Genomic DNA, 25,701 nt, shown 5'->3' with positions numbered 1-25,701 from the left:
GACCTCTTTCAACATTAAGATTCTTTTGATAGATACCAAGATCTGTCACTACAAATTACATTTCTCCCTCAGTGTATGCCAACCAAGGCACACAGACTTGAGGCTCCTGTTGGCTTAGCTGGCCAATAGCGAAGGGTATCCATATCAGGTTGTGCTGGAGGAGATTTCCTCAGGCCCTCCTGGTTTTTAGATATATGTCTTTTGGGTCTAACAAACTGAATAGCTTTGTATTACTCCTATGAAAAGGGTACCAAAAATAGTGAAATTGTTGGGAAGATGGACACACTTCCTCTTATTAGCCTCCAAATTAGGATGGCAGAAGCTACTAAGCTTACTCACTGAGGAATACCTTGAGACTCACTATATATTTACTATGACGCTTGGAATATTGTACCTTCCTTTGGAAGGTCAGAAGCTAACAAGAGTTTTCTCCACATTCATCGACAATCTCTTTGCGTGGTATTCTTTTCTTGTCGGGTTTGTGTTACTGGTCTTTGTTTAGAAAACCCAACCAAACAACAAAAAACATAGTAAAACCCTCACTCCCCAAAAAACAAGCTAGCAAATAAAAAAACCTGAAACACCTCCCAAACACAAAACAAAAAAACCCCAGAAGTCCCAAATAAGAAAATACCATGCCACCAAAACAGCAAACATAAACCCCCACATTCCCAACTCCTCCAAAAAAAGTTTGTGTCGCTAGAAATACTAAACTTCTACAACAGATAAAGCATAGATACTTCTCTACAAACAGGGGCAGCCTTACCAACAGTTCTTCCTGTTTAGCTTCTATTATTACAGATAATGGAATTTCCTATGCTTTCCCAATAGGAATTTTGTACTTGCCCAGGAAGTGTGTTTCTGATGTATCTCTCTTTCTTAAATTGAAATCTGAATGATGTCTCTTGGTGCCCTTGAGAGCGCTATTTAGTGAAGTTTAATCTGATTCTACTTTGCCCTCTCCAGCACTGTTCTAGCCCCCCTCAAAATATAGGGATGTGGGCTGTAATGAACTTAGCTTCAGAGGTGGATTTTTACTAGCATTCATATATCTATCTTGGACTGAACCATTTATTAAATCTATACTAAGTTACTTCTAGCTTTCTGAAAGAAGTTCTCTCTGTGGCTGCCTCTTCTCTAATAAGGTTTGAAGTTCTGAGAACTGTCTCATCTCTCTGATGCAACTATTTTCCTACCTAGGTTATTCCCAAAGACCTGTCTGAGACCTTAATGGCCTTATCATTCAGCTTTTGATAGACTTTCTAAAAGGTGTCTAGTTTTTTGTACCCAAACTCTTGTTCCTTGGTACCCAAGTTCTTCAAGCCCTTACTATAAAATTCTCTGTCCTACCAGCTGCACTAATATCTGGAAATCTTCATGTCCTCATGCATATAATCTAAGTACCTTCCAGTTTGTTCAGGCTTCTGAGTTGATACCAAGTAGAGTTAAACTGAGATACTGTCCTGCTAAATGTAGACTGTTCCATCACCAGAGGGAATTGTGCAGAACCAGTTATTGTTTGCTTTTACAAGAAGTGTTATTATAGAGATCTCCTGACTTGGTGCTGCTTTTGGTAAAGACATTTTGCATGCTAGTTAGCACTTGAAAGAAGGCAAACTTATCTGTTACAGAGAACTGAAATCTCATGTATAGCCAAGTGATATAATTCCTTTCCAGCACAGGATTAAAAGGCATGGTGCAAAGGAAATTCCTTCTGGTAAAATAGCTTAAGGCATAATGAACTGATAGTGTTAACAGTGTATGTGAAAAATATTCACCAAGAAACGGGGTCATCAAAGATATAACTATTCTAGTTGCAGAAGCTTTAAATGTCATAAGTTATATTTTCTCCCTCAAGGCTACTTTCTTTTCAGTTTTTTATATCACAAGTTGTGCTAGTGAGAATCTGTTGCTCAAAGGCAGAAAAACTACCTTGGAACAGAATCAGTAGGCCAGGGGGTGCTCTTAGGTTCTGGGTAGTCACTTAAAGCCTGGTGCTCTGGAACACATTATGTTGCCAAATTCTGCTACATCTGGGTTAACTCTTTCATGTGAATTCAACCAGGATCTAGAAAATTGAGGTCTCTGTGCTTCTGTCTTCATTAATTGGTATATTTACCCATTATTGGAAAATTTGGTATGAAAACAGGTCCCCTTTGCATTTTTTTGTCACTAACAGGCATAATTATCTTTTAGTTGCTGGCAGGTGATGAAGATTTGAGCACCTTGGTAACTTGTCTGATTTGGGGTGGAACTCGTCCAATGCAGATTGGTCTCAAACCATGGAGAGATATTCAGTTTACATATAGCTGTGTTGTGTGAGGTTACAGTCATTGCAGATTGGTGGCATTTCTTTCTGGCGCAGATGAATAAGCAATTGTATAACCTGCTATGGTGGTAAAACTCTTATGTTAGCTTTTATGTGTTTCAAAAGCAGTTTCACGTGACTGCCTGAAGTGGACTAGGCAGCTGAACTGAGGGAAGAACCCTGCTGGGGGACAGCAGTATTGTCTACCAGCACTGGACTCAAAATGATGATATTCAGATACGATCCATGGGATCAAAAGACACATGTAGTATTTATTGCTCGGTTGGCAGTGAGAGTTTTGGTAACATCTCCTCTTTAAATTACTTAAGAGTTGAGACATGAACTTTGTAATATGCATGCGTACAGGACAAGAGTATTACTGAACGTGTTTGTTAGAGACCCAGTACAAGCAGCACTTTAAGTTAAGTTGAAAAAGACTAAAATAAGACTTTCCATCCCCCTTCCAACTGCCCACCCTCAATTTCTGCCTAAGTGAAAATGTATGTGCACATATGTCATGTCTAAATACTACCTTTCACCACTTCAATTTGTAACACTGGTAACTTTATCTTACTAACATTCACAGTAACACCTTATTTTTTAAGACAGTCTCAATTTCTGAGGAGGAAGTATAGCACTTTGAAGTTAAGTGCAGTGTTAAATTAAAAGAAAACTTAAGCATGAAAGTTTGATGCTGTTAATACACTATGGAGTTTTGGATTTATTTTCTGTTGACTGGATCTGGATATGATTTTCAGGTGACTTCTTAGTTATCCTGTCATGTTTGGAACACAGTTTTAGACTGTTGTCTAACTCACCAAAATATAAAAACAAGTCAACATGAAGCTGAAGCAGGAAAGACAAATGCTATGGTTGAATGATATCTGAAATCTTTACCTTTAAAAGTTTCAGCCTGTAAACTGGAAGTTCATTGATCAATATGTTCATGTTGTGTTTTAATAGGAAGATTAGAAGATCACAGTCATCACTGTTTGTCTAGAACTTGTTTTCTTTTTTTGTAAACGTGAACAGTATATAATTTTTCTGGAAAAGGAAAACTATGGAGGCTGTATAAAGACCGTAAATTATACATTGAATGACAAATACATGTTTTCTGTTGTAAAGGAAGATGAGATCTAGGAATTAAATTGGAAACTGGACAGCTCACAGGTTTTTTCAATTCTGGAATGCTGAGCCCAGGAAGGACTTGAATCTGTTAGAGATTCAGAGGAGAGCTACGAAGATGATCAGGGGGCTGAAGTGCCTCCCATGCTAAGATAGGCTGCAAGAGCTAGGCTTGTTTTAGCCTAGAATATAGAAGGCTCCAAGGAGACCTTATAGCAGCTTTCCAGTACTTAAAGGGGGCCTACAGGAAAGGTGGGGAGGGGTTCTGTGTTAGGGAGTGCAGTGATAGGATGAGAGGGAATGGTTTTAAGCTGAATGAGAGCAGATTCAGATTAGATATTAGATATTAGAGTTAGATATTATTTTTTGCTATAAGGGTGTGAGGCAGTGGAACAAGTTGCCCTGAGAAATTGTGGATGTCCCATCTGTGGAGGTGTTTCAAGGCCAGGTTGGCTGAAGCTTTGAGCAACCTGATCTAGTGGATGTTGTCCCTGCCCATGGCATGGGGGTTGGAACTGAATGATCTTTAAGGTCCCTTCCATCCAAACCATTCTTTGATTCTATGAAATTATAGTGGAATCCTCCCATTGTGTGGAATCTTGCACAATATCTTAAGATTTGGATGCATGAGGTAGGGCTAGTTCATAAGATTACTTGCAGTCTTCCTTATTTGCTTTGTTATATATGATGCTTCCTTAATCTCAGCTGCTGAGTCCCTCTTGGAAGCACTTGAATGAACGTGCTCATACATAACAAGAACTGTTGTGAAGAGTAGAAATACGCCACTTATGTAATAAGTAGACAGTCTTACCCGCTGCTTTTTTCAGTTGTTGCAAAAAGAACATATCTGGGTTCTGGGAAGGAATATGCGTGTACTTTATCATGCAGGGTTTATGAAGCAGTAAAAAAATTTCATGGGAGACACTGCACTATGATCCCTTTTCTAATGAGGCATGCAGCTACAACGTATCTCAGTCGTTGCTAACAAACCTGTCATGCATAAATGATGCTGGACACGTGCAGGGCTTACTGCTGCTTCATTTGCCACTGTTTTGACTACTTCACCCTTGAGTTCTGTGGGATACCATAACTGGCTCTTAATTTTGACCTCAAGCTGTAGGTGTAAATTTTTTTTGTGAAACTGTAGGTGTTAGATGCTGCTGTTAAGGAATTCTACTCAATTATTAAAAGTAGGGTGATGGGGTGCTTTATGAATTGAAAGAAGAGAGAAGACAGAGGGAAGATTAGAGGATGCTGGAGCATGGGCTGGGAAGATGATCTGTTACAAGATGCCACAGGCCTCATGTGAGAGATGAGGAAACCTAGTGGAAGTTTTTAAGGAAGATCAGTTTGCAGATATAAATGTTTTCCTTTTAAACTATTTAATTTGTCCTTAAAGAAAAACACTCCAAATTTTTTTAAATCTGTGTGTTCTGTTGATTGAAGTAGAAATCCTAGTAACTCAGTATATTTATACATCTGGGGAATAAGAAACTCCTGGAGAGTTTAGCTCTTCAAACTGTCTGCAGCATGTAAAGTTCAGCTTTTTAAGAAAATACTTCACTTAGCTTTTTTGTAGGGAGTGATAAAGAGGCAGGTCTCTAAGACTGTTGAAAGCCACTTAATATTTTGTATTTTCTTTCTCTCAAGGTTGGTTGAAGACTTTTGATGATTACTTCAGAGACCAGACACAGCATATCTTAAATAATATGGTTATTAAACTGCAAGAAGACAATCGAAGGAAATTTATGTGGTCTGAGATTTCTTACTTTTCAAAATGGTGGGATGGAATAGATAGTCAAAAAAAGGATGCTGTTAAAAGGTTTGAACACTGAACGGTTTCTTTTCTTCCTTGTGGCTTGTTCTGAGCCAGTGTTTGACTGCACTGTAAACTTGACTTTTCACTTGTTGCCATGCAGAATTGCTAGAATAATTCGCTAGAATAAGTTCTGATTTTTTGGGGCTTAGCTTGTTATTTTCCAGTTACAAAATAAAAATGTTTAGGGAAGTGAAGTCGTATTAATGTGATACTTAAAAAATTGACTGAAAGTTTCCGTGTACAATGTAAAGATTTCATTAAAATTGTAATGGATTTGTGATTATAAATTTTATTTGAAGTCACATTGAAGCGTTGGCAATGGAATAAATATAATTTCTATATTAGCTATTTACATATGGTATTATATGACAATTATGAGATGAGATTTTTTGATTTTAAGTCTGTGTAATTTTTTGTAAACATGCAGCAGCTTAAATCTAAAGTAGTACATACTCTACACTTGTTGCTTTTAGTTGTTTTAAAAATCACAAGTCAAAACATAATACAGGAGTAAAAGGTGTGCCTAGACATTGAGGCAAGGAGGTATACTGCTTAGATAAACTTGAAGTAAGGATATAGTTTGGAGTTTTCAAAAAGGGTTTGGTTTTCATTTAATTTTACTTTAAAATAGGTTCCAACAGTTCTTAGCTCATCTCTGTAATGCTCTTTCTGGGCACCCCTTCAAGGTGCACAGCTTGCATTATACACTAAAGCTATGAGAGCCTCACAGCCGCAAAGGTTAGGTAGTGCTGGAAATCTTGGGGGTGACATAGAAAACTATTTTAAAAAATTATGTACAATGTATGAGTATTGTAATACAGCTGTTATTTTTCAAGTTTAAAAAGATACTTAGGGACACAATAAAGAGTAAATGATAGTCACTAAGGAACCGTGACCATTCTTGAGGGGAATCAGGGATTGGTTAAACTTCTGTAAGACTTACAGAATCTACACTGGAGATTATTTTTGCTCTATGTTTTTCATTATTATTTTGAGTATTAGCTATAATGCAACCAAGTTTTGATAAGTTTACTAGTTTTCTTCAATTCATTAAACATTTACATGCTAGTGTACAATATAAGTGCTGAAATGGCATTATTTTACTGTAGGAGTCGCCTGATGCTGGAAACAATGATTATTTTGACTGACATCTTAATAGATCATCCTCTGATCTGTTTCAAGAAAGCATTTTAATGAGCGAGGGGGTCTGAGGCCTTCATAGATAAGATAAACTTCAAAGCTCTATTCTCTCCCTAAAACAATAAAAAGAACAGCAGATCAAAGCTGGGAAGATGCTAGTAGTATTTGAAATGTACAGTGTCTAGGCATCTTGCTCAACTGGCCTGCTGTACTGTGGCACATACAATTCTGTTTTTGTAAACTACGTAGGAAATAGCCTTTTTGCTGATGAAAATTAAAAAGAAAAATTATGGTGCATTAGAACTGGTAGTTTCCAGCTCAGAGTTATAAAGAATTTCACTGTTCATCTGTTTGTTCTTTTCCTGTTTGATTAAAGAAAGTTAGTCCAGTGATGAAAGTAGCACAAACAATTTAGATTTTTGACATTGTGTCTTTGGTAAATACCTATTTGGTATTCAGAAATTGATTTTTAACAGTGTATTTTGTATATGCAAGATTCTGAACACAATTTACCTATTTTTCAGATTAATAAAAGATGGACAGTTCGAAATAGTAACAGGAGGATGGGTCATGCCTGATGAAGCCTCTGCTCATTATTTTGCTTTAATTGACCAACTGATAGAAGGACATCAGTGGCTAGAAAAGAACCTCGGTATGTAGCTTGATCTAAAATTTGACTGTTAATACTGGAAGTCAATTAGAAAATACTTTTTGTTTCTGATGGTCTTAGAAGGCTCTCTTTACTCTGCTTTCCTGATAGATTAAATCAGACCACTTACTGGAAGCTGTAGGATTGACTTTAGTTCTTGCAATTACTGTTTGCGGATAGAAGTGCCTGGATGAAGTGTATTTAAAAAATTTTATGTCATAACGTTTTGTCTTCGTCAGTGAAAGATGTGCACAGTAAAATACAGAACTAGGTCATGATGAATTGCAGATCATATGTCTGGTATCAACAGTTTCCAATTGCCATTTCTGTCTTCTGAAAATCAGCAAAAGGCCTTAAAATGACTCAACAATGGATACTGCTTTCGTGTGTTTGGATCTTTTCTGTAGGCTGTGTATTCATTAGGCTCTCTTACATAAGGTTTAAAAAATAAATAAGAATTTTAGTAGTAGTTGCTGTTGCTGTGGTAGTAGTGGTTATAAAACCTAACCATTTAAAAGGTTAGGATTTTTCATAGTTCACAAAAAAACCTCAAACCTGTCTGACTCTTGCTTTTGAAACTTTGAGATATTACTGACTGCAGTAACATGGGCTGAAATGTTTGGTAGCTTTAGGAAATGCTTTTTGTTTAGTTCTTTAAGTAAAGGTAATGTTCCATAAATAAAGATAAGCCTTTTTATATCAAAAATATTTGTAACATGATTTTAATAAGTTAATGTTACTTCATCCATTTAGCTGAAATTAGAGTTCTAACTTCTTTACTTGATAATATTAAGTTCAGTGAAAGGACAGTATTAATTAACATGACTCTAATGATTGCCTGTCAAATAAAAGAAAAATCAATTCCAAACCCCAAAAAGCTTAACATTATTTGAATTACAGTAAAAATTCAACAAGCTAACACATTAATCCATCTCTACACATTCATTTGTTTCAGATTTCCTTTCCAGTTGTAACATCTGTAAAAGTGAAAAAGGAGATTTATGTCATTATGATTTCATGTAAAGATGTTTGAGACACAACTGAAATAGTGTAACAACATGGAGTACTAATCCATGGATTTTTATGTAGTTAGAATGCATTGCCTCTAAGGCATCTGATTTTTTTTGTGTTAATTGTTTATCTGTTTAGTTCTAGCTTGTTAGTTCCATGGTGTGTTCTGCAGGAGGCTTAAAACTCAGCTGTATATTTTAATATATCTGCTTCAAAAAATAAAAATTTTATCTTTAGTGCTCTAATTTTAATTATTTTGGTATAGCTTTCTTTGAGTAAAAAGTGTGATGTTCTTCCCATTTTACTTTTTTCTTTTGTCAACAGGAGTAAAGCCAAAGTCTGGATGGGCAATCGATCCTTTTGGACATTCGCCAACAATGGCTTACCTTTTGAAACGCACAGGATTTTCCAATATGCTTATACAAAGAGTTCATTATTCAGTTAAAAAACATTTTGCAATGCAGAAGACACTAGAATTTTTTTGGAGACAGAACTGGGGTATGTATTTTCTTATGTCAGTTTATTTTGTTAATTTGTTAATTGTTAATAGGGAGAACTTATAGAATCCTGGAATCATTGAATCACTAGGTTGGAAAAGACCCACTGGATCATCGAGTCCAACCATTCCTATCAAATACTAAACCATGCCCCTCAGCACCTCCTCCATCTGTCCTGTGAACACCTCCAGGGAAGGTGACTCAACCACCTCCCTGGGCAGCCTGTTCCAGGGCCCAGTGACCCTTTCCATGAAAATTTTTTTCCTAATGTCCAACCTCAACCTCCCCTGGCGGAACTTGAGGCCATTCCTTCTCGTCCTGTCTGCTGTTATTTGGGAGAAGATGCCAGCACCCTCCTCTCCACAACCTCCTTCGCGGTAGTTGTAGAGAGCAATAAGGTCTCCTCTTCTCCAGGCTAAACAACACCAGCTCTCTCAGCTTGTCCTCATAAGACTTGTTCTCCAGCCCCCTCACCAGCTTTGTCAGTCTTCTCTGGACACACTCCAGAGCCTCCACATGCTTCTTGTGGTGAGGGGCCCAGAACTGAACACAGTATTCGAGGAGCGGTCTCACCAGCGCCAAGTACAGAGGAAATACTTGAATAACTTCAATAAATACTATGGAAAACTTTGCAGGACAGGTTTTTAATTGGAAATTGTAGGAGGAAAGATATTTAGAAAAAGCAATCTGATTCACAAGTAAATGTGACTTGAGGAAAATATACCACTGTGAAGGAATTTGCAGATTGTGACACTTCAGAGGATTTTTTTTGAACATTGGTGTATGACACTCAGTATACAAAGGACTTAATTGACAGGCCTTTTTCAATAAATTGTTGGCTATGTAAATGACATGGTCTAGTGTTTGGGCTTCAGAGAAAGGCTTCTCAAAAGAGATCACATATTAGAAAAAATAGATTCCATATCAAAGATCACTGCGCACATCTGCCATAATATGTAGACGTGGTGCCTGAGATAAAGAGAAATGTAGTTGAAAACTAAATGCATGTATTTATGGAATATTATCGTTTTAGTAATAAGTAGTAGTAAACTAGGAGGTTTTAAGCATAAGTCTGAGTTGGAACTGTGAAGAATTACGTATTAAGATTTTGAAGATTATTTTCATATGTACTGTGGATGTAGCAGCCAGGTTTTGAGGCACATCTACAGTATTCATTGTTTTTTCAGTGCAAAATGACTTTAAGTCATCAGTGCTGGAAAGGAGTTTTACAAGATGAGTAAGTTCTGTGAGAACTTCAGGTTCTCTTTGAGGTTAAATTTTGAGAGAATCTTTGAGACTTGCCAAAATGCATGTACATCTCTGCTTCTGGTGGGTTAAAATTTAAGGAATGGACTGACTAGATGAAAAAGTTAGAATTGGTAAGATGGTCTCAGAAGTTCATAGAATTCTGTGTAGTTCTATGCTGAAGCACGCAGAATCTATCTACAAATACATAGAATCATACTGTTAATGTATTGAGCTTATATGTTCAAGAAATTAAGATATTGGTAAGACAACTAATTCAAATTCTGTGCTAATGAGGTGATGAGAGCAGGGTGATTGGATTTTTTGGTTTTGTTTGGTTTATTTTATTTGTTTGGGTTGTTGGGTTTTTTGTTTTGTTTTGATTCACTCAAAGTGTAAAATGTGTTCACCTCTAAACTTCTGGAAATAATGAGATTAATGTGGGTTAAAAACCCCTTAACATTTTGTTCCTGTCTTTCCCTGTCAGCTAGTGTTTGATTGGAACATTCACATCTTTGTTTTATCTCTGGTTTTAGCCTCTTTGTATGTAAGGTACCTGAAGTCTACATTCATGTGTATTGATATTCAAAGCAAGGAATTGTCCTGATCTGATGTTTTTAATACAGTTCTTGGATTAAGAACATGGAATTGATTTCGTTTTGATAAATTTGAGGGCGTTTATTTTAAAGGTGTGCTTTATGTATTTAATTTCAGATTTGGGATCCAGTACAGATATCCTTTGTCATATGATGCCTTTCTATAGCTATGATGTTCCTCATACTTGTGGTCCAGATCCAAAAATTTGCTGCCAGTTTGATTTCAAGCGTCTTCCTGGAGGAAGAGTTAGCTGTCCATGGAGAGTTCCACCAGAAGCCATTCATGCTGGGAATATTCAACATAGGTACAGTTTCTACATGTTCTGCAAAGGAGTAATTTCTAGAAGAAAATTATGCTGGTCAAAGATGATACTTAGCGTGTCTTGTGGATTTACATAGTTCTCAAAGTTACAAGCTGTCACAGTTTAGCCACGCTTGACTAAATTTCGGCAGCTGAAACTGTGTGGTTGAGCTCCCAAATCCCTTTCCCCTCACCCCACAGGGAAAGAGGAGAGGGAGATGAAAGGAAAAACACTTGTTGGTTGGAAACTAAAACTGCAGCTTTGATGAAATTATGATAATGATGATAATAATAGTGGTAGTAGTAGTAACAACAGCAATAATAATAATGGTGTTGTGCTAAAATATGTATAGATATCTGAGATTGCACTCCCACCTTGATGACTATACGTCACCACAAACACTGTAGAGCAGATGCAAGGGAATGGGTCTGCAGCTGAGAGGGGGCTGGACTCAGGAACTGGATTCAGGAGCACACGGGACTGGGATCAGGAGCAACCAGGCAGACGAGGTCCTTGCTGGATGTTGGCCATGCAGAAAAGAGCGAGACCCTCATTATCTCTCAATTTTATACCAAGTATGATGTATACGGGATGGAATCCTCTGTTGGTCAGTTTAGGGCTATTTGCCCCTCCTTGCAGGTGCAACCCCCTTCTGCCAACTCATTGACAGTGACATTTCGAGATAGTTTATAATTAAGGAAGATGCATGAAGTTTTTTTTTCTTTTCCTTTCACCATACATGAGTCTATTACTATTTCTGATTGGTAGGTGGGACGTAGTCATCTGTTTGGTTACAGTTGTGTTAGTGGTCTTTTTTGGGTTTTTTTTGCAAATTTTATTAATATACTGTGATCTTTCTTCTGCTAGGGAAAGGATAATGTAGTAGGTAGGCTGTGACTGCAAATGGTGAGATATTTTCCTTGGTATATCCTTGCAAAACTTGGCCATCTGCGACCTAGGTTTTCTGAACTGTACACTTTAGGTGAATATGAGTCCTGTGCCTTAATGTCTGAGGAGGTGTGGGAATAAGGGTAAGTGGGTGGGAATACTATCAACCTAATTTTACTTTTCAAGTAGAAACACTGAGTTGTTTTGCCACAGGTAAGAATCAAGTTTACAGTTTTACAAAACTACTTTTCAATTTTGAGAGTAAGGAGGGGGAGGGAGAAAAATAAAAAAAAGGGGGAAGATAGAGCCGCTGAAAGTTTTCCCATAAACAGACTATACTATGGTCCTGTTATAATCTGCAGGCCTTGGAAACTATCCCCAAGTACAAGAGTTAGAAATCTGGGTAGGTGTTTACAATTGCTGCAAACTGTTGAGAAAACGGATGTATTAAGGCTACAGAAAAGTGATGTTTTGATTCTGGTCTTAATGGTGAAGTTTTGAGTGATGATGATGTATTGTTTGTCACCATGGCAAGTCTGCATGTCCTTTTTCTGAGTATGAATTTTACCAAGCATCTTGTAAACTTTACTTTGTTGATAAAATTCAACAACAAAATTTTATTAAAGGTAAAGTCAAAATAAAATGGAATACATCCCAGTTGCTACATTTTAAGGTAGAAAATGGAATGATGATAATTTTCTGTAACAGAAACATGAAAGCTGAAGGTAGCAGGAGAACAGTAGAGCTAATAGAAGAATCATTTTGACTCAGCCAGTGCTTATAAAATGTGGAGGAGAGATTGTGATCTTTAAGTCAAAGCTGCAAAAAGTGAAATCTTGAATATGTATCCCATTTAGCTGAGACAATATTTGTACAAGAGTAACAGTTTGTTTTAACAAATACTTGGAACATATAGGCTATAAATATCATGGAGGGAGCCTGCCTGGAGTGCTTCTTGAGGTTTTGGCTTTTTAATTAGATGTTAAATTATCCCTGCACTTCCAGATGCAGCCTTTGCATAACAGTCTACATTAGACCTTGTAAAAGACATGGTTCTTCCACCATGTCATATGAAATCAAAGAATAAAAGAAGCAGGGCAGGTCTGTAGTTAACATATGATCAAGTCTTTGAAACTTAATATTTTGCATCAGCTTTTGGTGGATAAAAGCATTTGCTGTGTCTAAAAGGGAGTTGAAGAAGCAGTATGGTAGATAGTACCTCAGGGAAAAATAAAACTAACATGTGGGCTTTGAGTTGGGAGTGTGGATTATTTACATTTGGAAAACTGGAAAGAATGCAGTAACCATACTTTGAGATAGTATTTTCAAATAAATCCACTAAAAAATAGCTAGTAGTGTTTTTGTGGAGAATGCTATAAAAACACTACTCATATGTTTTAAAAAAATAGAAAGTTGGAATATTACAGGCAACCAAAAACTTACCTGATCTGACAAGACAAGTTTTAGAGTTGCTTTGTTGAGGAGATATGAGATCCAGAGTAACTGGAGAATCTTTGTTATAAGCTTTCCGAGGTTATAGGTTAGTAAGCACATTAATTAATCTCTTGTGTCTGATTGCTTTACTTTTTTTCAGTCTGTAAAAATACAGATCAACACTTCATGGATTTCAGAAAAATATTTTATGTATGCTTGATTATTTTAGAGGCAAAGTTTAGATCACTGACCTTTCTTCAATGCTAAAGCTGCAGCAGAATGAAGTAAACACAAATACTGAATAGTCAGCTGGGACTTCTGCTCTCGATTTCAATACTGTTATGGCCATACACATATGCTGAAGAGATATTGCACTGAAAACTTAAGACTAAAAGCTGTTGGATCTATCATTGCCTTGCCTCTTAAGTTGTGGTTTGTTGGAAAGCCTAATTGAAAGCCTGTACTTGTTCATACTTCGTAACCACTGAGGTTATCAGGATTGCTGTTGCACTTACTTTATTTTGCAGCTGCATCTTTATCACTGTTTTTGAATGCTTTGTTTTTGTTCAAGCTTTTCACACAAGCAAGGAAAAACAGCTGTTGTGGTTTTTCCTTGTGTGGTGATGAATTGTTTTCTTAAAGGAAGCATAACTTGTTCAGGTGTGCTATTTCTCCCATGCTGGAAGTAGGAAAACATCTGTACTACAAGTTATGCACTTCAGAGGAACAGTAGAAAATGGACTTTTCCCCTCTTGCTAGTGTTCAAGAGCCCAATTTTACTGTTCAGCTTTTTTCTCTTTATGGTTCATCATGTTGCATAACATGCCAGTGGTGTTCAGAACTACACTGCTGGATGTGGCATTGGTGGTTAGTGCATGTGATTGCCAACCTCAGGAATCTGAGATCCCCCTCTTAGAATCACAGAATCACAGAATAACCAGGTTGGAAGAGACCCACCGGATCATCGAGTCCAACCGTTCCTATCAAACACTAAACCATATCCCTCAGCACCTCGTCCACCTGTGCCTTAAACACCTCCAGGGAAGGTGACTCAACCACCTCCCTGGGCAGCCTGTTCCAGTGCCCAATGACCCTTTCTGTAAAGAATTTTTTCCTAACGTCTAGCCTAAACCTCCCCTGGCGGAGCTTGAGGCCATTCCCTCTTGTCCTGTCCCCTGTCACCTGGGAGAAGAGGCCAGCACCCTCCTCTCTACAACGTCCTTTCAGGTAGTTGTAGAGAGCAATGAGGTCACCCCTCAGCCTCCTCTTCTCCAGGCTAAACAACCCCAGCTCTCTCAGCCGCTCCTCATAAGGCCTGTTCTCCAGCCCCCTCACCAGCTTTGTTGCTCTTCTCTGGACTCGTTCCAGAGCCTCAACATCCTTCTTGTGGTGAGGGGCCCAGAACTGAACACAGTATTCGAGGAGCGGTCTCACCAGTACTTGTCCTGTTTGTATAGCCATCTGCTCCACAAAATTTCTTGAACAGAAAATTTCCAGTCCATTGAACATCTGTTTCCTACAAAAGATTGCGCAAAGAGACTCCATTATGCCTTGTGTGCTCGATGGGCTGAAGTAGTAGGGATTCTGAAACCATGAGAATCTGTTAAACCTGTCACATAAGACTTGCTATAGCTGCCTTAAAGTTTCTTGTGATCCCACAGAGTCTGGGTGGCTACTGCTCATCTGTTTTTTGATATAGGAAGGGGCAAACCCAGCCATTGATTGTTTTGATATATTTTAGCTCAATACTTGGAATTTTTGTGTTAAAAAATACAGATGTGATATGGAAGGTTTTCCTTGTTTGTGAAAGATCTCAAGCGTTCAGTGTTAACCTGAAAGCTTCCCAAAGAAAGGTGAAAATTATTATTGATGCAGTTATTGAATATATTGATATACTTCAGTGTTGCCAACTAAAAGTGCAGTTAGGGTTGCTCTGAATATTGAGAACTACTTAATGTGTCTTGTGTCCAATTGCAAGAAACATTGATTCTATGAAACCAAAAATTTGCACTTTGGGTTTGCTTGTTTGTCTTTTAGCACCATTAAAGTGGAGTTACTGCTTATATACTGTCTCCGTGATTGCAGTGCTACAAAAAGTATTGGGCCTTATCTCTTTGGTTTTCAGATTTTCATTTAGCCAACCAGGGTAAGCATACATTAAAAGTATCTAATACTGTCTTGCAAGGAGACCAGAGGGGGAAAGGGTTGGTGAGACTTGGTGGAATGTGGTGGGGTTTTTACCTCCAGAAGTATTCTTTCTATCTTCAGCAAATTCTTTCTGGGGCTTTTTGCTGAGTCTTTCTCACCACTGTATGAAATAGTGATATAGGAAGTTAGTTGAGAGAAACTTAAGATGGTATACCTTACTTGAGATGTCTGATTTTTCCCTTAGTGTTTTTGCAATTGAAACTGATTTGCAAATGAGGAAGATCCTGCTGTCTGCTTGAAAACACCTAATAGTCTTACAGTTACGAGCGCTTTGGAGAAAGGGGGAATGGCAACACCAATGAATTTTGCAATAGATTTGGAAAGAAACTAGAGGGGGCTGTGAAGGGAGACATAACGTCAAATATCCTATTGACTGTAACCTTTCCTGTAGTCCTGCATTTGTCAAGAAGCTTTGAAATAAAGTGTGTTTCTAACTCTTGGCTGCATGTGGGAAACGTGAATTTGGCTGTTGTCTTAGAAAGCGTCTTGTGCCGGTTGTTGTGTTAGTGGTGTGGAGAGGTAGTCTTGATGTTTGAATTTGCAGCCTGTTGCAAGTCATGGAAAACATTGATTTAAGTGTAAATACTTGGCAATCTGAACTATACATCAAACTAGAGGCAGAAGGAAGCTCCTAGTTGGGTCTGTGGTTATGGGGGAGGGAGAAAAGACCTTTTCTGTAACCCAGACATCAGACTTGTAACTTTTAATACGTTGTTGCTTGATGTCATAACTGGTATTTTTCTGGTCAAAGTGAGTAGATGCCAAAGTATAATTTTACTGCTTTTGTGTGTGTGTGTGCCTGTGTAGGTGTTCCTGTTTAGTTGTTGGGTTTGGTTTTTTTTAGGGCCAAAAGCATAAAAGCAGTGGATTTAATTTTTCAGGACAGGTGGTTAAAGCTTAAGAGAGCTGGCTTTAAGATGGATAAGAAGCTGACTGAAGGGGTAACAGTGATTGTTAGTAGTGAACTTCCTCCAGATTTTTTTCTTTTTTTTTTTTCTTGCAAGGCTGGTGCTCCTTGAAGATTAATTTATGGGTGGTTTTCCTGTCAAGGACATGAAGACATGAAGCAAAGTATCCAAGGGAGTTAACCAGGGTGGATTAGAAGAGCCTACTTATTAGTGTAAATTAGGGCTGGAGAGGATTAGGGTTGTTATCTAAATATAAAGCTGGTAAACATAATTTATGCTGAAGGTTAGTTTGTTACAGGAATAAATAGATGCAGATGGAGCTACTGTTTGAGATGGAGCTTGATAAGCTTAGTGGGGGTTTAATTAGCATAGTGTTTGCAACAATAGTAGGTTGAATGTGGTGTCCCAATGGGAGAAATTACAACCAACTTTTTGTTAAAAAATAAAGTAGTATGCTTGTATGTCTTGTTTAGGGTCCCCCTAATGCACAACTTGATATCTAGGAATTGTTTTGTCAAATGCTGACCTTTATTCTTCTGTATTTTCCTGTTTTCTAAATTGCTTTTTTTCTCCACTCTCCCTCCCCGCCAAGGGCTTGGATGATTTTAGACCAATACAGAAAGAAGTCAAAGCTTTTCCGTACAAAAGTTCTGTTGGCTCCACTGGGAGATGATTTCCGCTATGCTGAGAGCTCAGAATGGGATCAGCAGTACCACAATTATCAGAAGCTGTTTGATTATATGAATTCTCATCCTGAATTGCATGTTAAGGTAAATCCAGCACTTTTCCTGGTTTGTGAAGAAAACAGTATTTCTCATTATTTAGAGATTCTTCATGGGAAGAACTAATGGTTTGTTTGTTTACTTGTTTTTTAAGTGACGGAGCTTTATTTAACAGTGCATTGGTTTGTCTTGGCAGATTCCAGTTTTTTTTACCTTTACCACCTCCTTTCCCTCCAAAACAAAACCTTTGTTATGAATAATATCTGCTTGAAAACCATAAGTACTATTCAAACTAGATTATTTTAGAGAACAGCTATTAGTTTTTAATGGTTTTCTTAGTACTCTTGTTTTCCCAGACTTCAGGCATTGCTATTTAACACTGGCAGGTTTTATTATTTAAAACTTGTATTTTCTTATTTTAAGTTCAAGCAAATCTCATTGTTTACTTGAGTCCTGTTGGTTTTATGTCACAAAACAAACAAAAAATCCTAAGAGGTGCTACTGTTGGCATATGTCTGAGACTAACCTGGCTGCAAAACAGCAGACTGTACTACCACAATTGTCGGATGACATATTGCTTCAAATTATAAATTATGTTTGAGTGTTAATGTGCACATACTAATGTGTTAATGTATAAATTCTAATGTATAAACTGCATACTTTAGAGGTTTCTTGTGGAATAGATATTCTTTGTCATTACACACTTTTTCAACATCTTTCAGCATTGGAATAAGAAATAGGAGACCATGGCCGTGTTTTTTTCTTGATTATCAGATGAGAGAGCGGTATTGCTGCTTTCACATTTAGGACTTCTAAACCTAGTCTGATCGCTTTCATATATTGTGTATGCATCTCTCTTAACATTTTGGAGACCTCCCCCCATTCCTGTAACTGCAAGTCTGAGTAGTGTTTTTAGTGTGTTAGTTCTTCCTGCTGACTTGTGGGCTTGGGTTCTGCACAAGAAAGATGATGTCTTGACATCACAGGTTGTCTGAGAGCTGGATTTTGTGTGTTTCCTGTGGAATGTTGGTGACATGTGTGCGAATGCCTGCTGTGTCTTACTGAAGGGGGGTAGACTTGTGAAGTACTCTTTTTAGTCATTTAAAGCTAACGCCTATGTTTTAAATCTAAAGCTTTCTATTCTCACTATCTTTACTCCCCTCAGAAATGGATACAGTGTGCAGGTAGTTACTCTTTGGATACTAATTGTAGCTTGCTTTCTGTAGTCTCTATTCCTCCTAACCTGGACTATGTGATTTCTCCTCTGGGCAAAAACTGAAGGCTCTGGCTCTGAGGTCTAGCTGAAGAGTCTAGTTCTGAAATGGTTAGAGACCTGGCCAATTAGGCATTCACAAGTCTATGGGACTGGATGGGATCCACGCGAGGGTATTAAGGGAGCTGCGGAGATGCTTTTCAATCCCCTTTCCATCATCTGTCGTCTGCTGGCCGCCCTGGCTGACAGGGGAAGTTGCACTTGACTGGAGGCTGGCAGATGTTACACCCATTTATGAGAAGGTTTAGAGGGGGGATCCAGGGAACAATAGGCCTGTCAGTCTGACCTCAGTGCCAGGGAAGGTCATTAAGCAGGTCATCTTGAGTGCTCTCACACAGCACACACAAGATAGCCAGATGATCAGGCCCAGTCAACATGGGTTTATGAAAGGCAGGTCCTGCCAAACAAACCTGAGCTCCATCTATGACAAGGTGACCTGCTTAGTGGATGAGGCAAAGGCTGTGGGTGTAATATACCAGGACTTTAGTAAAGCCTTTGTCACTGTTTCCCTCAGGATTCTGCTTGAGAAACTGGCTGCCTCTGGCCTTGACCGGCACACCTTCTTCTGAGTTAAAAACTGCCTGTATGGCTGGTCCCAAAGAATGGTGGTAAATGGATTCAATCCAGCTGGAGGCAGGTCACAGGTGGTGTTCCTCAGGGCTCAATGCTGGGCCCAGTTCTGTTCGATGTCTTTATCAATGACCTGGATGAAGGGATTGAATGTACCTTTAATAAGTTTGTGGATGACACTAAGATAAGTAGAAATATTGATCTGCTGGAGGTTAGGGAGGCTCTACAGAGGTATCAGAACAGGTTGGGTCGATGGGCTGAGACCAGACCAGTGGGATGAGGTTTAACAAGGCCAAATGCAGAGTCCTGCACTTGGGACACAATGAACCCAGTGCAGTACTACAGGCTTGGGGAAAAGCGGCTACAAAGCTGCCTGGCAGAGAGGGACCTGGGGGTGCTGGTTGACAGCTGACTGAACATGAGCCAGCAGTGTGCTCAGGTGGCCAAGCCAGCAGCGTCTTGGTTTGTATCAGAGTGTGGCCAGCAGGACCAGGGAAGTGACTGGGCCCCTGTACTCTTCATCAGTGAGGCCACACCTTGAGTACTGTGTTCAGTTTTGGGCCTGTCACTACAGGAAAGACATTGAGGTCCTGGAGCAAGTCCAGAGAAGATAAGTGAAGCTGGTGAAGGGGCTGGAGAACAAGTCTTATGAGGAGTGGCGGAGAGAACTGGGGTTGTTTAACCTGGAGAAGAGGAGGCTGAGAGGAAACCTCATCATTGTCTACAGCTGCCTGAAAGGAGGTTGTAGAGAGGTGGGTGTTGGTCTCTTCTGCCGAGTGATAGGTGAGAGGTCAAAAGGGAATAGCGTCAAGCTGTATCAGAGGAGGTTTGATTGGACGTTAGGAAAAGCTTCTTCACCAAAATGTGTTATCAAGTGTTAAGAGCCTGCCCAGGGAGGTGGTTGAATCACCATCCCTGGAGGTATTTAAAGATGGGTAGATAAAGTACTTGGGGATATGTATTAGTAGTGGACAGGTACAGTTGGGCTTGATGATCTGAAAGGTCTTTCCAAACCTAGTGATTCTATGATTCTGTGATTGAAGGACCACTCTTGTCCTGAGGCATCAGAAATATCCTTACCTGAAAGGCTCAGCTCAGCCAGTTGTTAAAGACTGTATAAGTCTACTTCGTTAGCCCCAGTTTGTCCACCTGGATTAGTGCCCTGGGAATCGCACCAGCCTTTAGGGCTGTCACAGGACTATCTAAGCCTTTTGCTGTTTCTTAATACTGAGATGAAAATACATGCAGTCCTTTGATTCATGCAATGCTTTGCTCAGCTGAAGCACTGTTAGCACTGGAGCATGTCTCATTTTAATTTTATTTATTGGGATTTTTTCTTTCTCTCTCTGTTATGTTTTTGAAGACAGGGAAGATGTTGCTTTTTAGGTGTTTTTTTGGTTTTGCTTTTATTTTTTCGACTGCTGTCATTTATCCTTGGAAAAACAAGCTGAGGTGGAGAACTTTCATGGTCTGGTGCATTTTCCCTAGTGGACTGTGTCTTCACAGGCAAGTAAGAGGTCATGGTCAGCTTCCTAAGAGCGTAGCTTGTGTAAAGGAAGAGTTAACGTTAGTTCTTTAAGTGCTGAGGTGGCTACGATATTATTGTTTACACAAGGGACTGCCTACTTTGCCTTTGTGATCTTATGAGGTGTTTACCCTTTCAGACAAATTTGAGATGTTTAACTGTGATATATCATGCCAGCAACTATTCTATGGTGCTAAAAGTAGAAGTAAAAAGTAAAGTATGTCGTAGATAACTGTAAATCTGTTTTGCTCCCAGGGAATTTAATCTCGCCCTTGGTGATCTTCTTTACATCTGTTATGCCTAAATTTAGCTGACATTTCTTTTATGCCAGGAGAATAGTCTACCAGGTTACTTCACTGTTTCCACTCGTGTAATTAGAATGAGTTTTCATGCTGATTTCTCTGGTGAGATTTTTCTTCCTTTGATGTAATGCAGTGTACTGAAGGGAGCACACCTATACATGATTTCTCTTGGTCCAGTGATATTTTTCCTTTTCTTCTGAATTCTGTCTCATGTGTGTCTTTGATAGTGAGGGAAAAGTTCAAGACCTTGGATATTGGGATTGCTGTGACACTGCATCTCTTTCTCTGCTTTACTACCATTCAAAGTGGCAAGTTATCATCTTGTATCCCTCAGATATTTAGATCTTCTCAATGATTTTGAAGACTGAATACTGTTGGGTTTGTTTTTTTCTTTTAAATGTTGTAATGCCTTACCTTTGTTGTCACAGTAATAGTCCTTAGTCCTTATATTCCAAGACACTTCTAAAAGATTTTTACTAAAAGTTTGTTTTCTGATGTTGTAAATTGTAGTATGCTACTTTATGTGCTTGTTGTTAAAAGTAAAAGTAAATAAATAAATTACTTCATTTAAATTTTAGGAATTGTCATTAGAGTTTAATATGAGGATACTAATGGTAATGTGCTGTTCCCACTTCTGTTAATGATTTTTCCACTCTCATTGAAAATCCAGTTTGCCATCTATGCCTTGTTTAACAACATTTCTCAATGCTGGCAACCTTGACATCAGTCCCTATCTTTTTTGTTTTCTCCCTTTTTCTGCACCCCTTGGGCCTGAGGGTAGTGTATTTTGACCTGCCCTATAAAGGGCTGATGTTGCCTTATTTATTTGAGTGCTTTTAAAAATGACCAGAAGATAATAATTTTTAGTACTCCCACATGCTACATCTCTAAACATAATTTCTTTTTATGTAGTTTTAAAAAATCAGCTTCTGAAAGCAAATGCTAAGTTTTGGAAAACTGGCATATTTCTGAAATTCATGTGAATTCAAGCATATTCATTCCCTTCATGTGTCTAAATAAAGAAAATTGGACTATGTTATAGTAACTTTAATTTTCATTCAGGCCCAGTTTGGAACTTTATCAGATTACTTTGAAGCTCTGCGCAAAGAAAGCAATCTGGATGAAAAAAGCAGCAATTCATTTTTCCCTGTTTTAAGTGGAGACTTCTTCACCTATGCAGACAGAGATCATCATTACTGGAGTGGATACTTTACATCACGACCCTTCTACAAACGACTGGATAGAGTCCTGGAATCCTACTTACGGTAAATACTGCAATACCTTCCTAACATATGTCTTGGCACACAGGGAAGATGAATGTACAAATACTTTAAATCTGTAGGACAGATGGAAAAAAAATTTTTAAATGAACAGTTTAAATTTACTTATAGTAAATATGGCCCCCAAATGTTGTTCTTGTTACAAGCATTAGTTGATATATCTGTTTTTATAGCAAATTCACAGAAATATGACAATATTTTTTCCCTCCAAACAACTAAGTTGTTCTTAAATACTATTCGAGTAATTGGGAAGTCCTGATTCCATGAAAAATTTCTGTACTTTTGGATAGCTGCCAGATCAATATATCACTATGGCTATACTGTGAGCTCTTTTAGAGAAATACGACGGTGTAAATTTTACAAGGGTTGCTAGAGGCAGTTCAGGAGTAGTGAGGAATATTGTGCACCAAGTGATCTCAAGGTGTAAGGTGCTGCTCTGCTGAAAGTGTTGGTATCTTTTTTAAAGAAAAAAATTATTTCTGAATTTTGGTAATGGAGTATTTAATTGGTTCTCCCTTGTAGCAGCTGTCAGTAAGACACATTGTAAAATGATTTAACTGTATCTTAAGGCTCCAGGAAGAAATCTGGGGTAGATGCATATGATTAAAACACTGGACATTTTATGTTTTGCCAAAACTTGGAGACCCTGTTTCTGAAAGATCATTCTTCTCAAGGATCCTTAGTCAAAGGGCACTTTTTGTCTTCTGGAAGGCCCCTTCAAAAAACGTACCTATTGTAGTGCATCTGTATGCCTATTCAGACCTTTTTTGTACTAGAGAACGTCTGTAATGCTGAGAAATCCTTCCTTAAGGCTTTCTCACAATTTTTTTTCGGTTTTTTTGTTTCTTTTTGTTTTGCAATGGCTGCTGCAGTAGGGGAGGGAGGAAGACAGGTGTAGCATTTTGGAGGAAGATACAGGTGCCTTTCAGAAGAGAAACCTCCATATTTAGCGAAATTTGTTTTCCTTCTTCCAAGGAGTCATGCCTTTACTATGGTAAAGGGAAGGCTTTTCTTGCAGTAAAAAAGGCCTTTTTTCTAACCTTCTTTCTGCACTTTAAGAGGAAATAAAGAAAATTATCAAAGAACAAGTGAAAGCAGTAGAAGACTAAGAAATGTGTAATGAGATCAAGGGCCAGAGACTAGAAAGCTGCTAGGGAAACCACAGTGTAACTTTGAAGGCAGTGCATTGATGAGCAAGGAGAAAAGTTTTGCAAACAGGAAAGCAAGGAGGGAGGGAGCCAAAGACTGTCAGGAATGAGGAGAAAAATAAGACCAAAGCTGAGACCAGTAACACAAAGCAAGACTTGGATCCCATTTTACAGAAGAATACAAAAATAATATAGTAAGGATAAGTTATCAGAGGAGTGGCTTTTGCAGTGTTTTAATCGGAACTTTGGAATGTTATAAGCAGCTTAAAAACCCAGGTGGATTAGAAACTTACAAAGAGGGGATTTGTAAAGCTAATACTAATTGGGAAATTTGACAACTGTTTAGTAATATTTTATGACTAGAATATGAAGTATCATTAGGAAAACAATTTTCTTAGAAGTATTTTATTTTTTAATTACTGTATGGACATAATTCCAACTAGCTGTATTCTCATTAGCTTCTTTATCATAAGAATCTTTGGTTTTAAGTGAAAACAGCCTTGTTTAATATTGCCATTGGAAAAGATAAGATGTGTGGAAGACAGGACAGATGATGTCTTATAAATTGAAATTCCTACTTAATTGTTTTCATACGTTCATCTAACTTCCTTTCTGTTTGTTAAAATGGACCAAGGATTTAATTTTCTAACACTTTTTCATAGCTTATTTATTGTAGTTTTGTTTATTACTTACATTGCAGAAATCTTCACGCTGATTGCCTTAAAATTTAACTGTAGTCTTTGCAACTTTACACTGTTAAGAGATTCCTTCATGTAAGAGTTTCAGTTACCTTTAGCTTTTGAAAAAAGGTGCTAGACTTGCAGGTAAAGAATCTCTGGAAGAAAAGTAAACATTCAGTATTATTAATTAAAGCAAATCACTTCTCCAAAAATGTACTGGGTAGTTTTTCATCCTTCATTAACCTCTGTGTGTACTAGGAAAATGTGTTCTTGTCAGTTTTATATCAGTTGTTTTGGCAGCTTTGCTTTCAGAAACCTGAAAAATGTTCAAGGATGGCAAATTTGCTGTGAGAGCAGCATAATTAGAGGGGTTGTCTTTTAGTTTTGATTTTTCTGTTTTGAGTCAGAGTAAATATATTATGATTATATTTAATTAATAAAACCTTCACCCCAACCGTATGATTAAATTTTCCATAGTTCTTTCTTGAGCTTACTTATGTGTCTTTCTAGTGTGCCTAGATGTGAGGGAATTTACCATGAACAGGACATAAATATGTATGTGTGTATATTCTTATATTCTCATCAAAGATGAATGCTTTTAAGTTCCAGTGGTACCATGCTCTGTGACTTAATAGCCAGCAAACAGTGTCTAGCCTCTGCAACTGAAGCCTTGTGGGACACTTATAAGGTGTAAAACAGGTAGTTGATGGTGAAGCGCAGCAGAGATTTTTGAACTGTTTGAAGCTAGAAACAGGCTAAACCATACAAGGTGGAAAAACTCACTAGGCATGAGGAAATGTGTGAAAACATCAGTCTGTTCTTCAGGTAAGTTGTTTGGTGCTTTTTGCTTTTTAAACTTATAAAAATATTTGATTCTTCTTTGCAATTCCAGGGCAGCTGAAATTCTCTATTCCTTGGCTTTGGTACAGTCCAGTAAATCTGAGAAGATGAGTGTATTTCCTTCAGTAGACAACTATAAATTGCTGACAGAAGCTAGGAGAAACCTTGGACTCTTTCAGCATCATGATGCCATTACAGGAACATCTAAAGATTGGGTAGTTGTGGACTATGGCACTAGGTAATTTATTATAAATATGTAAACTTAAATCTTGATTTCCCTTTACTTTTTTAAAACAGAAGGTATTGTTTGAGGGATACAGATTGGCTCTTGCTAACAACATAGTCTGTCCTGATAGTAGTAGTGCTTTACAAGAGAAGTGATTTTGATTACCCATGCTTTTCATTTATGAAATATTTTTCAGTTTTCTGAAGTAAGAATTTGATGTCCAAAAAAAAAAAATCTGAGATTTCAAAAGGAACTAGGGAAACACAATACCAAGATTTCTTTAATAACAGAGGTATTATTTTCTGCAGTAACTGCTGTATAAGAGGACATTTTGTATCTGCCCGGGCTAGGCAATGACCAAGAGATATGCTACTTCAAGTGTGGGAAATCTTGTGATGTTGCCTTTCTTCTACTTAATTTGGCTATTGTTTATTTATGTTATATCTAGTGGGTGGTTGCTTTCTCAGTACTGACAGATTATTCTGCTAGATACTTTGTGGAATTTTTTTTTTTTAAGGGTGCTTCTTATATATATGTATATGTGTGTATGTGTACGTAAATATATGCCTTAATTATGCATTTATTTGTAAAATCTTTTCATGTTGAATGTTAAAGAACTAGTAAATTTGATTACTAGAGATAGATGATGGAAGACAATTGATGGTAGAGCACGTCCATTAAATAAGTTACTGTTTTAAATGCCTCTAAAAATATTCTTTCTTGGTGTAAACTACTGCGTTCATGACAAGTATTTTTAAATGTCATGAATTCATTTATTATTTATTATCTGTTGAAGCATAGGTGTAATCAAGATATAAACTTGTGTGCTGCACTTCGTTATGAGACAATAAAATATAGGCTTCTTTTCATTTTAGAAATAAAATTACACAGTGCTCTATTTAAGAATTTGTAAACTTTGTGTCAGTTGAAGCAATGGAGATAGTGGCAATAATTTAAATTTTTGTGTTTCAGTTTATTTTCTAATCTCACTTAAAGGTGGTATTG

The 25,701-nt window shown here is 37.7% G+C and overlaps 1 protein-coding gene across 1 annotated transcript in view; it reads left to right on the top strand.

Moving 5' to 3' along the window:
- The window catches only part of MAN2A1 (mannosidase alpha class 2A member 1), a 108,286-nt gene that overhangs the window by 25,250 nt on the left and 57,335 nt on the right, over positions 1-25,701 (top strand). The window contains exons 4-10 of the mRNA XM_069879944.1: positions 5,084-5,255; positions 6,917-7,044; positions 8,377-8,550; positions 10,509-10,695; positions 16,723-16,900; positions 21,585-21,787; positions 24,523-24,708. Coding sequence (XP_069736045.1) covers positions 5,084-5,255; positions 6,917-7,044; positions 8,377-8,550; positions 10,509-10,695; positions 16,723-16,900; positions 21,585-21,787; positions 24,523-24,708 — 1,228 coding nt within the window. The remainder of the gene's footprint in view (positions 1-5,083; positions 5,256-6,916; positions 7,045-8,376; positions 8,551-10,508; positions 10,696-16,722; positions 16,901-21,584; positions 21,788-24,522; positions 24,709-25,701) is intronic.

This window comes from Phaenicophaeus curvirostris, chromosome Z, assembly GCF_032191515.1.
Source record: "Phaenicophaeus curvirostris isolate KB17595 chromosome Z, BPBGC_Pcur_1.0, whole genome shotgun sequence".
Taxonomy (NCBI): Eukaryota; Metazoa; Chordata; class Aves; order Cuculiformes; family Cuculidae; genus Phaenicophaeus; species Phaenicophaeus curvirostris.
This window is presented reverse-complemented; position numbering and strand designations above follow the sequence as displayed.